The 16,428-nt window shown below is 37.0% G+C and overlaps 1 protein-coding gene across 1 annotated transcript; it reads left to right on the top strand.

Annotated features, from left to right (window-relative positions):
* The first annotated feature begins 89 nt into the window (after nucleotides 1-89).
* LOC139759614 (uncharacterized) lies at nucleotides 90-14,441 on the top strand. The gene is made up of 9 exons (XM_071681960.1): nucleotides 90-377; nucleotides 2,667-2,839; nucleotides 3,351-3,463; nucleotides 4,121-4,281; nucleotides 4,601-4,795; nucleotides 8,146-8,230; nucleotides 9,068-9,228; nucleotides 10,792-10,992; nucleotides 13,231-14,441. The coding sequence occupies exons 2-9, from the start codon at nucleotides 2,682-2,684 to the stop codon at nucleotides 13,411-13,413; spliced, it is 1,257 nt and encodes a 418-aa protein (XP_071538061.1). The 5' UTR covers nucleotides 90-377; nucleotides 2,667-2,681; the 3' UTR covers nucleotides 13,414-14,441.
* The last annotated feature ends 1,987 nt before the right edge of the window (nucleotides 14,442-16,428 follow it).

The raw sequence follows: 16,428 nt of genomic DNA, 5'->3' as shown, positions 1-16,428 counted from the left end.
TCGTCACCATTTTAATTAATGTTTGAATGTCCTCATATAATCTTGAAATAACACCAAGTTTGGCGCTAAATACAAAAAAAGCCGCCGAGAAACGCGCTAAGGCGCCAAATACGAAATTTAGAAATTTGGGAATTCTTTTGAAGTTTCTGGATTTCTGAGGGAAAAATCATTTCATATTTGCGGGATTTGGCTCACTACAAAGTGGCAACACTGCACTATTGAGAGAGAGAGAGAGAGAGAGAGAGAGAGAGAGAGAGAGAGAGAGAGAGAGAGAGAGAGAGAGAGAGAGAGAGAGAGAGAGAGAGAGAGAGCAACGGTCCAACTGACTCCCAACACAGCTGACCAGCAAGTAACGACATTACATTGACTTGTCCAAGGTGAGTTAACTGCCTTTTGGTAAGTTACTTTTCAAGAAACTGTGTAACATTCGTTTCATTTCGCAATTCTCATCATGTAGTGAGGAATGTATGTCGACTTGACGTCCTAGTTGGGTGTGAGTTAGCAGAGGCTAATACCAATCTTTGAACGTGTTCCCATATGTACTGTTTAGTGTTTTTGAGTATGATGGACCCTGGTGAAGACAAATGGTGTTCATATCACTGGGTCAAGTTTCAAAGAAGCGTTGCCACGATAACGTTTTCATGAAATTTTGATTCAAATGTTGGTCGTTGGTGTCTGTTAATTTAGAAGTTATATGCCAATGAGAATAAGTCATTTCCTCTGGTTTGGTTTAGTTTCATTGTCTCCTTCCCCAGTACACCGTCGCAGCCCAACCATTCTTTTTCATTACTGAATTTGGTAACTTAATCCTCACAGATTAAACAAAGATGTTGAGTCAGACCATAGTATGACATCATTCTCATAGTTAAAAGTCACTTCTTTATATATATATATATATATATATATATATATATATATATATATATATATATATATATATATATATATATATGGAACAAAACCACGTCATTTGACTTGCAACAGATACCAACGTTACAAACCAGTTTAGTAGTGGATCAAAACTAGCACTGGATATCAACGTAAAGTTTTGGTTCTTAATTATCCAAATTATTTTGCTCAGCCATGGTAGTGTGATGTTCAAAGATCAGCCTAAAAGTTATGATGCATGGGGACATTGTGTTGTATTTGTGGTATTAAAGGCAGTAGTGGTGAGGGACATACATATGGAAGATCTTGCTATAAGCTATGATTAGTTTAATGTTTAGTGATTTCAATAACAAATGAAGATAATAATTTTGATCATAGTATTGAGCAAAATTAAATAAGATGACTGTTGTCCACACAGGGAAATTGTTGGGTTTATTGAAATAGATAATACCGTTTAAAAACTAATAGAACCTGAGTAAAAAACCTCACCTCCACATTCCTATCAGTCACGATTTGGCTTAATGTCTAGTATTCTTGTCAACATATATTTTGCATTACTACTATAGTTGAGTAAACATTTAATAATAAAATATGTCGCTCATATTTAGCACCATGAAAATGGCACTGTCAATAAACAGACAAGGGACAAGGTGGCCAAGGGATTCCTAGGAGATGAATTTAATGTTGTTACATTTCTACAACCATTTTAGCTTTAGGGTTAATTTTCTATAGGTTTTATTGAAATTTTTTGAGTGTATTGCATAGTTTTGCATTAATTAACCCAACATTTTCCATTATTAACTAAACCATATAATTGCCTTAAAATTGTTGAATAATGTTTAATATTCCAAACCATGCTCAGCAGCTGTTATTGTAGAACAAAATTAATCACCTATTGTAATGCATAGACAAATTGATGAATTACCGACTATTATTTATCTCAAAATCATAGATAAATTCTAGGGAGGGATTTGAAGACACAGATGATGCAATGATGTTGTACATAGAAGTTGGTGAAGTGTCTTTGAAAATCAAAAGAACTTATAGGTTTTTCAACATCTCGCACTTGCCTTACTGGTCATAACTAGGTCAACCAGTCCCAGCTTTGCATGGAGAGGTGATGTTCGAAGGAAGAAAAAAGTTTCTGGGTGGCAAACTTGGCTTTGTCAGTGTGGCTTAAAATGTCACTTGCAGACACGTTGTTGGTTCCAAGCAAGAATATGGGCCTTTCTTTTCTTGGAACAAAATCTTAGGACCCATTATTACTAGTAGAGGAAAAAATATTAGATAAGCACATGGAAGGTGAGCATAAGTTGCATCCCTTATCTCTCTATACCATTGGGTAACCTAGGTGACAAATCACATGGATGGTAAGCAAAATTTCCATCCTTTCTCACTCTATGCCATAGGGGTAACTAAGGTGACAAATCACATGGACGATGAGCAAAAGTTGCATCCCTTCTCTCTCTATACCATGCGGTAACTAAGGTGACAAGTTATGTCATCTGCCATTCAAGACTGTTCCATGCTGTCACATATATGATATCCCCACAATAAACAAGTAATAGGATTTGTTTTGCAAATAAAACCTTTCTTTTGAAAGCCTTAAACAATCATCAGATGTTTTTTGCAGAATATATACATACATACATACATGGAATTTTTTCTTGATTAAGAAAATGCATGGCCTCTGAATTAGATATTTATCAAGTATGTACAGTGACACCTCTATACACAAAATTGCATTGAATGATTATGTTCTAATTTTTCTGTTTCAGGAGACCTAATCCACAATGAGCACGGAAGACCCCACCTTAGAACGTCATTATAAAGGTCACAAGGATGTGGTCACAGCCCTTGACTTTAGTCCAAGTATGAAGCAGTTGGTAACGTCATCACTCGATCACACAGTCATGATATGGAATTTTCGTCAACAGACTCGTGCTTATAGGTTAGGTGATGCATCCTTCATGCTTATGGTATAATTTTAGTATCCAGATATTGGAGTAACAAAGATATTGAGTAATTGGCCTTGTTTACTTGTAGAGGAAGTACAGTGTGAATTTGAGGGCTAACCGTATTTAAATTTTGACTTTTTATGTTTTCTTTTGTTTTTCACAAGTTATATTCTCATTGAAGTACCATTAGCTGTGTATTCTGAAACTCCCTCATCAAACATTGAATTTTTTCTTTGTTTCATGTATCCTCAGGCATAGAGTGAAGAAATGCACCAAAAAATGTTAGGAAACTTACAATGACTTATTATAGATGGTAACTAGAGAATATAAGGTGAGGAAGATGACAAGATTCAAGGAATGAAGGAACAATGTCCAGATAAGAATGTGTCTGAGTGAATGTTTGAAACTTTAAAGTAAATTATTTAAGTTTGAGAGAAATTCTGTTTCTTGCTTTCTATTTATGAAGTTGCTCTTTGTGCATTCTGAAAATTTTTTATTTTACAGGTTTGTAGGCCATACAGATGCAGTCAATGATGTTTGCTTCTCTCCAAGTGGGAATATTATGGCATCAGTTTCCCGTGATAGAACAGTCAGGCTCTGGATTCCCAACATTAGAGGTGGTTATTCTGAAAATTTTAAGCTTAACTGCTTAGAAAGAAGTATTGCAGGTGGTCTTGTGTATCTATGCTTACTAATCTTTATAGCTGTAAAAGCAGGGGTGTACAGAGCTAACTTTGGTATGAAATTCATGTTATAAATGATTCTGTTCTCTGTGTTTTGCAAAGAACTTTCATAAGTGCAGATATGAGAAGGCCACTTACAAGTATGTCTGTCTTTGCACAACTGTATTGGGAAGACTGTATACTTTTGTTTATTTTCAGTTTGTGCTAGTATAAAGTTGACATGTTTTATATATTTGTGCTAGTATAAAGTTAACCTTTTTATATATTTGTGTTAAAATACAAAAGTATATGAAACAAAAGTTTTTAGAAATTTAGGAACTTGTATAGACAAAAACATATAATAGTCAGTGAAAAAAATGAGTGAATCAAATTATGTGAATTGTATTAGGAATGAGGGATACCAAGGATTTGCAGAAACAGAAGACTAAGTGGAAAGATTATACTGATATAGGTAGAATATTTTAATTAGGCAGACTGAATAATTATACGTATTACCGCTGAAAATATAAGACATTGAAGATAGCATGTTCACTCACTGTAGCTGATTAGGTAAACATATATGAAATGAAGTTAAATGTTTTGTCATTCCAGGTGATTCAACAGTATTTCGTGCACACAATGCAACTATTCGATCAGTGGATTTTTCCCCAGATGGTCAGCAGTTGGTGACTGGGTCTGATGATAAGACAATCAAGTTCTGGAGTGTACACAGACACAAATTCGTCTGTTCATTACCTACACATACCAACTGGGTTTGTTTTACCAAATATCTTCTGAAGTATTGAAGGTAGAAATATTTTGTCAAACAATGCATCACTTTGAATATTTAGTTATTAAATTTTCAATTACTGCTTTTTCCAAAAATCTTTTATATATTTGTAAACCTATTATGTTTTCAGTTTGCTGTTTCCTACTTTAGCAAAGTAGCACTACAAACAGACAAAAAAGTCAGTACAAACAATTTCAACATATCCAAAGTACCACAGTAAATTCAGGAATTGCATGAAAGCAACATATGAGATAGAATAAGATTTTGGAAATGTTAAGGTTATATACTTAAATGTTTTTCAGGTACGATGTGTGAGATTTTCTCCTGATGGACACATGCTTGTTTCTTGTGCAGATGACAAAACAATCAAACTTCATGATGTACAGACTGCAAGCACAATACACAGCTTCCCAGAACTGAAAGGCTCATCAAACCATGTTGCTTTCCACCCATCAGGCACCTGTATTGCTGCAGCTAATACAGATAATTCCGTTAAGGTGGATTTTATTTTTGATACATTTTATGCATATTTTTTTCATGCTTGCTTGCCATTTCCCATGTCAGCAAGGCAGTGCCTGAACAGATTAAGAAAGGCCTCATTTGCTCACATCCATTCTCTAGCAGTTGTGTACTGCACTAAAACCAAAACCTCATATCCAAACCAGGCCTCACAAACCTTTCCATGGTTACCCCCAAATACTTCATATACATTGGCTCAGTCCACTGACAGCACTTTGCCCCCTGTATACCATGTTGCTTGAATTCACTTTATCCATTGCACACCTTTCACCCTCCTGCATGTTCAGGCCCTTATCACTCAAAATTATATTCACTTCATCCTTCCATTTCCAGTTTGGTCTGCCTCTTCTCTTTGTCCCTTCCACTTCTGACATATATTTCCTTGTTAACCTCTTCTCACTCATTTTCTCCATACACTCCAAACCATTTCTACACACCTCTTGTGGCAGACTAGACTGAGAAACAAAAGAAGCTGGTGTCTGAGTTTTAAAAAGTGTGAAAGGAGAAAGTTGAGAATTACTATAGGTAAGAGTAAGGTTATATAATGTAGCAGGGGAATTGAGATAGGTCATTTGTAATGTGAGTTTGAATAGAGAGTATCCATAGTTAGTGGATCTCTTTAGATGCCCATGAGTGAATAGTTCTGAACCGTGGAAGCTGAATTAAACCCAAGGGTAAGAGAGAGGTTGTGGTTGTGGGTTTATTGAGGAGTGTGTGATATGAGAAGTTACTGTCTGTAAGGGCAAAGATGGGTATGTTTGAATTTATAGTAGTCTTGACTGTGTTGTATGGATGTGAGGTGCGAAACAGGCCACTGATAAGAAAGTATGGATGAGGGTGGATGTGTTGGAAATTAAATGCTTGTACACAATATGTGGTGTGAGGAGAGTTGATCTGAGTAAGACACGTGATAGTAAGAAGAGTGTCGTTGGGAGATTTGAAGATTGTGTGGTGAAATGGTATGGACATATGAAAAGGACTATCTGATTCAGACCCTTTTCTTTTTGCTCCTACGGAAAGCTACCATACTTTCCCTCGCCAGCAACAAATTCTCCCACCCTGGCCACTACACCTTCCCCCACCAACACTTGCACTCCCTCCTACCTTGACTACTACACCTTCCCTTACCACCACCATGGCCTGCCAACACTGCCACTATATCTTCCCTCTGCCACCATTCCCTCCCCCCCTACCATAAAGCTCCAGACTGAAAAGGAGCAGTTTAGTTTCATGAGTAGCAGAGGGTGTGTAGAGGAAGTGTTTGCACTGAAATATTTGTGGAAAAATTGTAGACAACAGAGAGGAATTTGTATTTAGCATTTATAGATAAGGAGAAAGCATATGACAGTGTGACCAAGATGCCTTGGGAAAGTCCTACAGATATGATATGAGAGGAAAGCTATTAGATACGGTGTGGAGTTTTTATCAAGAGAGTGAAGCCTGTGTGTGAGAAGGAAAGAATAAGGTTGGAGTGAAAGTGGATTTGAGTTATTGGGGCCTGAATGTATAGCAGGCCGAGAAGGATCCATGGGATAGAGTGAATTGTTGTGATGTAGTATATATGGGTTGACTTGCAGTCAAAGAGTTAAACCAAAGGCATATGAAGTGGTCAGGGGAAACAGTGGAATGGCTTCAGATATGGAGCTCTGATTTTGGTGCATTATACATGACAGACAGAGAGTGGATGTAAACAAATGAGGCTGTTCTTCTGTTTTCAGCACTTCCTAACAAACCCAGGATATGGCAAATAAGTATGGTTTAAAAAAATTCTTTGTACACCTCTTTCATAAATTTTTGGTATTTATTGCTTTGCTTTGGTGAGGTAGTGCTGGGAACAGGATCCTTAAAAGGAAAATCCCTCTCATGGCTCCTTCCTCTATGCCCTTTTTTGGAAAGTATTAATACAGAAACCAACTTCTGCTAATTCTTGCTTGCACCAAGTCATCAGCAAACAATAAATGACTTGTTGCCCAGGCCCCCCAACCCCTGACAGAGTGCAGACCTGCCTCTCTCAAAATTCTTTCATCCTCCATTCACTTCCCTAACCATCCCATCCATAAACAGATTAAACAGCCATGGTGATGTCACACACCCTTGTCACAGACCAATCATCACCTGGAACCACTCGCCCTCCTCTCTACCTACTCACAAACACACCTCTTGGTAAAAACTCTTCACTGCTTCTAATAGCAGTCTTTACACACCATATACTCATAACATCTGCAAAGTATCTCTACCAACCCTATCATTGTGGATTCTTCAACCCATACATATCCTTCTGTTTCTTTTGATAGTTCTGACACAAACTCTTCAAAGCAAACACCTGATCTACACATCCTCTGTCACTCCTGAAACTACATTATTCCTTTCCACTCTGATGCTCTTTGCTTTCTACTATACTGTCAATCACCACTCTTCCATACAGGTTACCAGGTACACTCAATAAATTTGTACATCTATCTATCTGTATCTGACACCCATTCCCTTTGGAAACTCCCTCAATGGGGTGGCCACAGCAAAAGAGTCTCCATAACTGTCGAACATGAGGCTGCTTCTTAGCCTTTTGTGTGTCATCCTGAACAGGCCACTATCAGAGGATAATGCTAGTGCAGTCTTTTCAGATGCTCCTACCTAATGTTCCCATGAACTACTACATTTTTTTATTTAGTTGATTGCTCTTTCCCGTTTTAGCAAGGTAGCACCAGGAAATAGGTGAAGAAAGGCCATCTCCGCTCATGTATGCATATATATTCATATATGCACATTCACTTACATATACATATATATACAAATACATGTACATACACTTGCCCACCCCAGCTCTCATTTGCCCACTTTTTCAATCCCTGCTGTTTTCTTTCATACATTTCTCAATTCCTCACACTTCCCTGCAAGTAATGCCCACAAACCTCTTTTTTCTTTTCTGTACACATATGTATTTATTTCCCTGGGGATAGGGGAGAAAGAATACTTCCCACGTATTCCCTGCGTGTCGTAGAAGGTGACTAAAAGGGAAGGGAGCGGGGGGCTGGAAATCCTCCCATCTCTTTTTTTTTTTTTTTTATTTTCCAAAGGAAGGAACAGAGAAGGGGGCTGGATGAGGATGTTTCCTCAGAGGCCCAGTCCTCTGTTCTTAACGCTACCTCGCTGACGCGGGAAATGGCGAATAGTATGAAAGAAAAAAAGAAAGATATGTATTTATATGTAAGTAAGCATGTATATGTTTCATTGTTATCATGATTTACTGTAGGTTTTTCCTTGTTAATGACATAGTAAACAAAAGCTTGGAAGATGAAGAAATGAGTAACTTTTAGTGTCTTTTCTTCAGATATATGACATCCGGACACTAAAGTTACTGCAACATTATGATGCTCATTCTGGTCCTGTCCACCGCCTCTCCTTTCACCCTTCAGGTAATTCCTGCCTTTTTATTTGAGTTGCAGTTCCTTTATAAGGGATCAGAAAGTCTTATTTCTATATGCTTAGTCCATTTCAGCAAATGCTGGTTTACCACCTCAATTAAACTATGCTTACTAGCACATCTTTTTACTTAAATGTATAAAAGTTTTTTTCTTTTTCTTCCTCTGTAACCTTGTCACTAGTTTGGTTAACAGTGGAATAACTGATTTACGTGGAATTAATGGGAGTGCAGTCCTGAGCATGTGCTGTTAGGATGTAGTACATTATTTGAAGTTAGCACTTGGCAACTTCTTGGTTGACTTTTTCAGTTTTGATATAATGTTGACAAGCTATTGCCTAAGGTTTGCATCATGTAGATCAGTGACTGGACTTGAACTGTGGAGAAGACTTGCTCAGATTCAGAAATGTTGAATTGATCCTTCAAAATCTTCACTTAAATCTTCAGATGGTTCTGTCATATAGTTTAACACCTTTTTTCACCAGCATATTTTTTAATTTCGCATTTTTCATATCATATGAACTATATAACCAATGTTAATATGTACCAAGATCATTTTTTTGCTTGTACATAGGTACACTAGGACAGTGTTGCATAACTTCAGAAATGTTCATTAAACATGCACCGACTTAATTTTCTGTACATAGAATTTTTTTGTTCTCTAGTGGCTTGTCATCCTCTTATTTCTCTAAATTATTTGTAACTCTTCTATTACATTTCCACTAAATATGCTACGTAGGTAGCTGTTAAGGAAGTTAATCTGTCCTTGAGCTGAAGAGTTCAAATCAGGTGCTTTTATTCATGTTGAACATCACTTTTTTTTTTTCCCCAGGCCACATTTTGATGACATGCTCAGCAGATGGAACTCTAAAGCTACTGGACTTATTGGAGGGAAGACCTATATATACCCTACATGGACACCAAGGGGCAGTTACATGTTGTGGATTTGCATTCAGTGGCGAATACTTTGCATCGGGAGGTAAAGACAAACAGGTATTTTTTTCCATCTCTATTTTGTCTTAATATCCAAGTTTGTCTAAGATGGGGGTATTCAGTTGCTGTTTAGTGATGACACAATGCTGATGGCAGATATGAGTGAGAAACTGCAGAAGATGGTGTCTTGAGTTTAGGAAAATGTATGATGTATGAAAGGAGAAAATTAAGAGTATGTGTGAAAAACAGCATAACATTTAGGTTTAGCAGCGCAAAGAAACTGATTAGTTTAGGTATGTGTCTGAATGGAGAGAGCTTGTAGGAAATGAATTGTTTTAGATACTTAGGGGGAGCACTGTAGCAAATGGAACCATGGAAGCTGAGATGAGTTGTAAGGGTGGTGAGGAGGCAAAGGATTTGGTAGCACTGAGGAATTAAGGCAAAAATAGGTATGCAAGAAGGTATAGTTGTTCCATTGCTGTTGTATGGATGCAATGCATAGGATATTGTTCTCAAATGAAATGTTTGAGAACAATACATAAAGGTTGATTAAGCAATGACAGGGTAAGGAAGTTAAGTGCATTTGAAAGAAACACCATAGATATGTTTAATAGAATAGACAAACACTTCGAGTCCATGGCTGATGATATTTTTGCCTCCTTAATTATATATGAAGTTTGCAGGTGTTTCTCCTCAAGTCATTTGTTTTCTTTTCTACCTTTTCTTCCTGTCATAAATATCTTTGAAAGGATCCAGTTTTGTCTTTCTGTTTGCATTCCATCATGTGAAATAGACAGGAGAAAACATGGATAGTTTGTAAATTTTGACTGTGAGTGTTGGGCTCTAAGTGCATTACATAGCAGCTTAAATGAGAACAAAATGAAGCCACTGTTAGTCTATTCATGGCACTACCATGTTAAGGTAGGAAGCCTTGAACGTATATGGAAAAGAAAACAACATTGTAGAAGTGATGTGACACTTGAAGAATTGATATAGTTCTTTTATAGCTCAGAGAAACTTTCCTATAACATGGGGCTATTTAACAGAGAATGGTGATTGAGGTAATTTCATTAAGGGCAACGTTAAGTCAAGATGAAGCAAGGGAGAGATATGAACATTAAAAGATGATAACGTAGTCTTTTTTGATAATAGTGTACTTGGGTGGTTTGGACATGAAGAATGAATACCTGAAAGAAGAATGACCAGCAGAATATATTTAAGATGAGAAAGATGAATGAAGGGAGGAGACCAAATATAGTGTGGAGACAAGGTGGTAGAACATGGGACTGAACATCGCACTGTTTTGGATGACGAGAAAATGAGTAATTACGATGCTTGGTGCAGAAACTGTATAGGACTTTACTGTAAATGTAAGAATGGCACATAAAAGAAAGATACAGAGATGTATTCAAAATATTACCTTCACATTTTTTCTATATTACTATTTGGCCTTTTTAAAAGAACATGGTGCAGAAAATATTACTGAAATGTTTGTGTTGCATCTCTCTGAATATAGAAACTATCAGTTTGGAAAGAAGTATAGATAAATAATTATATTCATCTAAATGCTATTGTACCAATTCATTAGATATGATTTTATGTAAAACTTATCTACCACAAAAGGTGATGCTTTGGAAGACGAATTTCAAGCCAGTGGAGCCGTGTCCTGCATTGGAGGTAACAGAAGATGCCAACTTTAGTCAACCACTGGATGTAACTGTTGCTGTGTCACCAGATGATTCAGAAAATGAGGAAGTAACCACTGTTGAAAGTCACTCCAAGCCTAATACTTTTCAAAATTTCAGTGGTCAAAAAGAAAACCAGGTAAGAGGTATACCATGACAAGTTAGTTTAATTATTCACTTATTCTTTGGTTATTGGGTAACTCATAGTGCTCCATACATGAAAACTTTAGATGCCTATGATGAAATTTCATCACCCTGACACATTCATATTTCATGTCAAATAGTCACTCATGACTGTATGCTCATGCACTAAAATCATTACTATTATAAAAGGTTCAAAGATTCAGAAGTCTTTCATGCACACCATATACAGAACTTCCCAGTATCCTTTCATCGTAAGTTTTTCTTGTTCATTAACCATAAATGTTACATACAGTTTCTTTTCTTTACTCCATTCCCCTCTACCTGTCTACATACTAAAATCTGGTTTGCAGACCCCTTTCTTCTCTTAAATCCACCTTGTTTTTCACCAATATGAGCTTTAGTAATCTTATTAATAGATGTCATCCACAGTGAGGTGCATGAGGACTGGAAGAATGCACATGTAGCCCCATTTTGTAATTTGCTTCATTACTTTTATTTATATACAGTGTTGATAGGTAATTTGCTTCCATTTCCTTTTTATACATACTCGAAGGCACCAAATCTGCCAAGTTCTTGAGAATCTGTGGGTCCAAATTATGCCACTATTCACAAATGGCCGCTTCAGGCTTGGGGACACTGCTAGTACCCTTCCCTGAAATTTGGTGCTTAATGATGCTCCACAAATTCTATATCGGATTAACGTCTGGGCTGTTTCCAGGCCAATCATTGATGAAGTGGATTCCACAGTCAGTAAGCCACTGCTTCACAGATTTTGCCACACGGCAAGGAGCACCATCCTGCATGAACATGTCCGCATGGCACTTATGAAGAAAGTCTGGTAAACAGCCCATCAGTAGCTTGAGGTAGTTGTGCTGATTCATGCTTTGATGTCTGGGCAGTATGGCAAGGTCACCAATTCCATAATAAGAAAAACAACCCTAAACCATGATAGAATCAGGGTGTTAAACAGTACTAAAAATGTACATGGGATCGAGAAGGTCACTCCTGACTTGCTGATAAAAATGATAACACGGTTCCCAGTCATGCAAAAAATGGCTTCGTCACTCCGTGGCATGTGCTTCCACTTGGTCTTATCCCACTGAAGTTAGGTTTTGGCAAACATGATCCTAGGGTACCTGTACATAATGGTGAGGAGGGGCCTCTTTCAGGCGTGATGGCAGCTGAAGTGCAGGTCATTATGGATGCGTCAATGAACGGTCATTACTGACACTTCAATCAGTCTTGGTTTTTTCTTTTTATTTTCATGCTGACATACGTGGATTAGCTTCTTGCCGACGTTTCAGGATGGCAAGTGTACCTGGTGAAGTCTTCTGAGCCTTCCTGGGTTTTCCCATGCGTGCTGGTGTTGCCTTACCTCTGCTGTTGTGAAATCTTATGTCCATACCTGAATTGATTGGACACTAGCACTGACAATTCTCAGTATTTCCCTTACTGGCTTCTGTGCCTTATACAGACTAATAATTAAAGCTATTTGCTCTTTTGTCAAGTCCTTTCGCTTCCCCATTGTGGCTAGAGAGCATGAAAGCCTTTGGCAGTAGGGTATCAGAATGGGACAAACTCAGATAGACCAACAGCATTTATCAACTTTCCACTAATGATACAACTTAAGGTTATTTCCCTTGGCATGCTCGTAGTTCTACCCCTCTCATCACTGCCTGATGCTTGATAGCCAAAGAAACTTCAAGTGCTCTGGCTGCAAGGGGTAGTGAGCTGGAATTAGTCATAGGGTTATGTGTCGGCCCTCTCACACATAATGCTATGTCGAGGTGTATACTTTTTAAAACTTTTCTTTTAGATAGTTCAAATATGGAACAGGAGAGTGTATAATAGTGATAGTATGACTTAAGGGACTAGTGTGAGAGGAAGACCACCCATGACATGGGTAAATGAAGTGGAAGAGTTCTGAAGGGAGAGAAATGATGAAAGAATATGTGACATGGTGTAATCATGGGAGGCATGTAAAGACAGAGATAAGTGAAAAGTCTTTTGCCATGGCCACTACCTTGATACAAGTTTCTGGATGGAACAGGCGTCTATGATATAGAATAGAATAGAAATAGAAGAAAACAGGCTTTAGGAAATGTATCATTATGTACACTAACTGATGTTTTCAAGAAATATTTTGGCATAATCATGATTGACAGGTAACACTGACTTTTCTGATGGTATAAATGCAGTTGCTAAAGACTTCATTATTACGTTTCTCCATCAGACAACAAGTGGAAATGCAGATGAGGACATGGCCACAAGTTTACAGGAAGTGAAAGGTTCGCTCGAGCATATCAACACGCAGCTTTCCACCATCACTCAGACTCTTGTAATCTTAGAGCAGAGATTATCACTTGCTGAGAATAAAATAACTGAACTTGTAAATAATCAACGCTCATCCCACTAGATATTTCGTTATGCCTCTTTTGATATATTCAATAATGACTTGTATGACAGATAATGGGATCATCCACTGTTGTGAAGTATTTTATATAAGAATACCAGCTTATTATCTCAATGATTAACTTTTTAGACTATTAAGGTTTAGGTAATATATGGCAGCAGCTATATCCTTGAAATTTTTGAGTTTAGACAAAATGAAAACATGTTGAGATTTTACATTTGTTCTCTTTATTCACTATGACTAATCTGTACCAGAAGATAGTTTTAATGAGGACTTTTAGGTTTTGTATAAGGCTTAGAATTGTGAATAAATAACTGTCCAACCAAATTATGTTTCGCAAAGCATTTATTATGTTTATAAGATGGAAGCTGTTACTGTATGGGATGTATATTGAAAACTTCAGCTGAATTTTAAGCTTATTTATGTACATTGCCTAATTCATTTATATACAGTAATTATATGCATACATTATACATGACAGCTAGAGACTGAGTGTGAACGAATGTGGCCTTTGTTTCTTTTCCTAGTGCTACCTCGCGCACATGCAGGGGGAGAGGGTTGTCTTTCATGTGTGGCGGGGTGGTGACAGAAATGAATGAGGGCGGACCGTATGAATTATGTACATGTGTATATATGTATATGTCTGTGTGTGTATATATATGTATATGTTGAGATGTATAGGTATGTATACATCTCAACATATACATATACGTTGAGATGTATAGGTATGTATATGTATGTGTGAGGACGTGTATGTATATACATGTGTATGTGGGTGGGGTGGGCCATTCTTTCGTCTGTTTCCTTGCGCTACCTCGCTAACATGGGAGACAGCGACAAAGTATAACAACTAAATAAATATTAACAAATGTTAATGTAAATGGCTGTGATATGTGATTTTGAACTCACGATAAAGGTTATTAACCATTGTAACATCCCTCATATTTTCTTTTTTTAGGATTAGTTCTCATCAGCACTTTTAGGTTTTGTGTAAGGTTTAATAATTCTGAATAAATAACTGTCCAACCAAATTATGTTTTGCAAAGCATTTATAAGATAGAAGTTGGTACTATATGGTTGTATATTTCTCTGAAAACTTCAGCTGAATTTTAAGCTTGTTTATGTACATTTCCTGATTCACTTATATACATTAATTATGTGAATACATAAACAGATATGGTAAATGTAAACGGCTGTGATAACACTGTGATTCTGAACTCAGGATAAAGGTTATTAACAATTATAACATCCCTCATAATTTCTTACTGTTTTAAGATTAGGTCTAGTGGTATATGGGGAATGTGCTGGTATAAAATGTTCATTCCAATGCAATGTAATGAGCACAAAAGGTGCCATTTACAGTTTCCAAGAAGATTTGTAATTGCAGCTCTCTACAAAGGTTAAGACTGCATTAGCACAGAGTACAGATTGTGTTATGAAACAAAGTACAAGACTATTCCGTATGTAATTTGAATATCACAGCAGCCTTTATGAAAAAGTGACACTATGATACAGTATTTATTGATTAATGTTGTTTAGCACTCCAAAACTTCTTTGGGAGCAATTTTATAGCTAGGGATCTTTCATTGCAATAACTTTCATCTATCTATCTATCTATATCTCTGACGCCTGTTCTAACTGGAACTCCCTAAAAGGGTGGCCACGGAGACAGAGTCTACATAACTAAAGAACTCCAATGCTACTTCTTAGCCTTTAGTGCCTCACCCTCAAATGGCCATTGGCAGAGGGCAAGTCTAGTGCAGTGTTTGCAGAGACTCATACCTAATGTTCCTAATGACTACCTTATCTAATGCTCCTACCTATTCTACCTGTTTCTACCTAATGCTCCTACCTATTCTACCTGTTTCTACCTAATGCTCCTACCTACAACTACTATCTACTGCTCCTACCACTTTGCCAAAAGGCAGAGCTAGCGCATAGTGCTCACCACAGGAAAATCTAGTTACAAAGAATGAGCTGCATGGGTTAAGTGTTGTCAAGTGTTACATTTGTTTAACAGAAAGGCTAAATTAATTTTAGTACGAATAACTATAGAGCTTATACTTGTCTGTAAGTGTTCCATCGTGTGTGGTGATTATGTGTTTGTGTTGATGTCATGGCTGGTAACCTGAGGCACCTAACTCTGTGTAGCTACATCCATATTTCCAGATAAATAGTGCACCTGGAACTGATGAAGAAATGGCTTCATTCCATTCACTCACATCCATTCTCTAGCTGTCATGTGAAGTACACCAAAGCCTCAGTCCCCTGGTTCAGTCCAATGACGGTACATCACACCCTGTATACCGCATCACTGCAATTCACTTTGTCCCATGCATGCCTTACACCCAGTGGCACACCTAGAGTATGGCAGGTGACCTAGGTGCCACTTGAAGGGGGGCGCCACTCAACAAGTTTGGTTTTTGACATATGCTACCCGACTGACATTTTCAACTGTTTGGTTATTTTTGGCACCAAAAACTTTTTGTTTCAAAATTGAAAAGTAAGACATTCAAACACTTCTAAACTTGAAATAATCATGAAAAATATATCACAATGCTCTCAGTTACCGATACATGGTAAATACGATGCAAAGTAACAGAAATACTTTAGAACTGACTTAATTGAACGTCATGAAGAGGACTAAACGATATTTTAACACCGTATTTATATTCAGCAAGAAAAATACTTATGAGTTGTTAAAGGAAATCTGTTTTTTTGTTTTTTGAGATAAATGACAAAAATTAAAGATAATAGTTCAGATTTTTTACCTCAAAATTTAACTTTGTTTCAACATTGAAAGACACGATATTCAAATACTTCGATACCTGAAATAATCATGGAAAATATATCATAATGCTCTAAGTATCCTATAAATACTCAGTAAATGCGATACAAAGGAACAGAAAATATTTAAAATTGACTTCAATTAATAGCTGAACTGAATATCGTAAAGTCGACTAAACAATATTTTAACACCAGATTTGTATTCAGCATGAAAAATACTTCTTATACTGA

The sequence above is a fragment of the Panulirus ornatus genome, chromosome 33 (genome assembly GCF_036320965.1).
Source record: "Panulirus ornatus isolate Po-2019 chromosome 33, ASM3632096v1, whole genome shotgun sequence".
NCBI lineage: Eukaryota > Metazoa > Arthropoda > Malacostraca > Decapoda > Palinuridae > Panulirus > Panulirus ornatus.
Note: the sequence above shows the minus strand (reverse complement) of the source record. Positions and strands in the feature narration are given on the sequence as shown.

What these genes read in the sequence shown, in the direction of transcription:
- LOC139759614 (XM_071681960.1), top strand. Translation starts at nt 2,682, where the DNA reads ATGAGCACGGAAGACCCCACCTTAGAACGTCATTATAAAGGTCACAAG. An exon ending in CCTCTCCTTTCACCCTTCAG is followed by an intron (nt 8,231 to 9,067) that starts GTAATTCCTGCC and finishes TTTTTTCCCCAG; the next exon opens with GCCACATTTTGATGACATGC. An exon ending in GTGGTCAAAAAGAAAACCAG is followed by an intron (nt 10,993 to 13,230) that starts GTAAGAGGTATA and finishes TTTCTCCATCAG; the next exon opens with ACAACAAGTGGAAATGCAGA.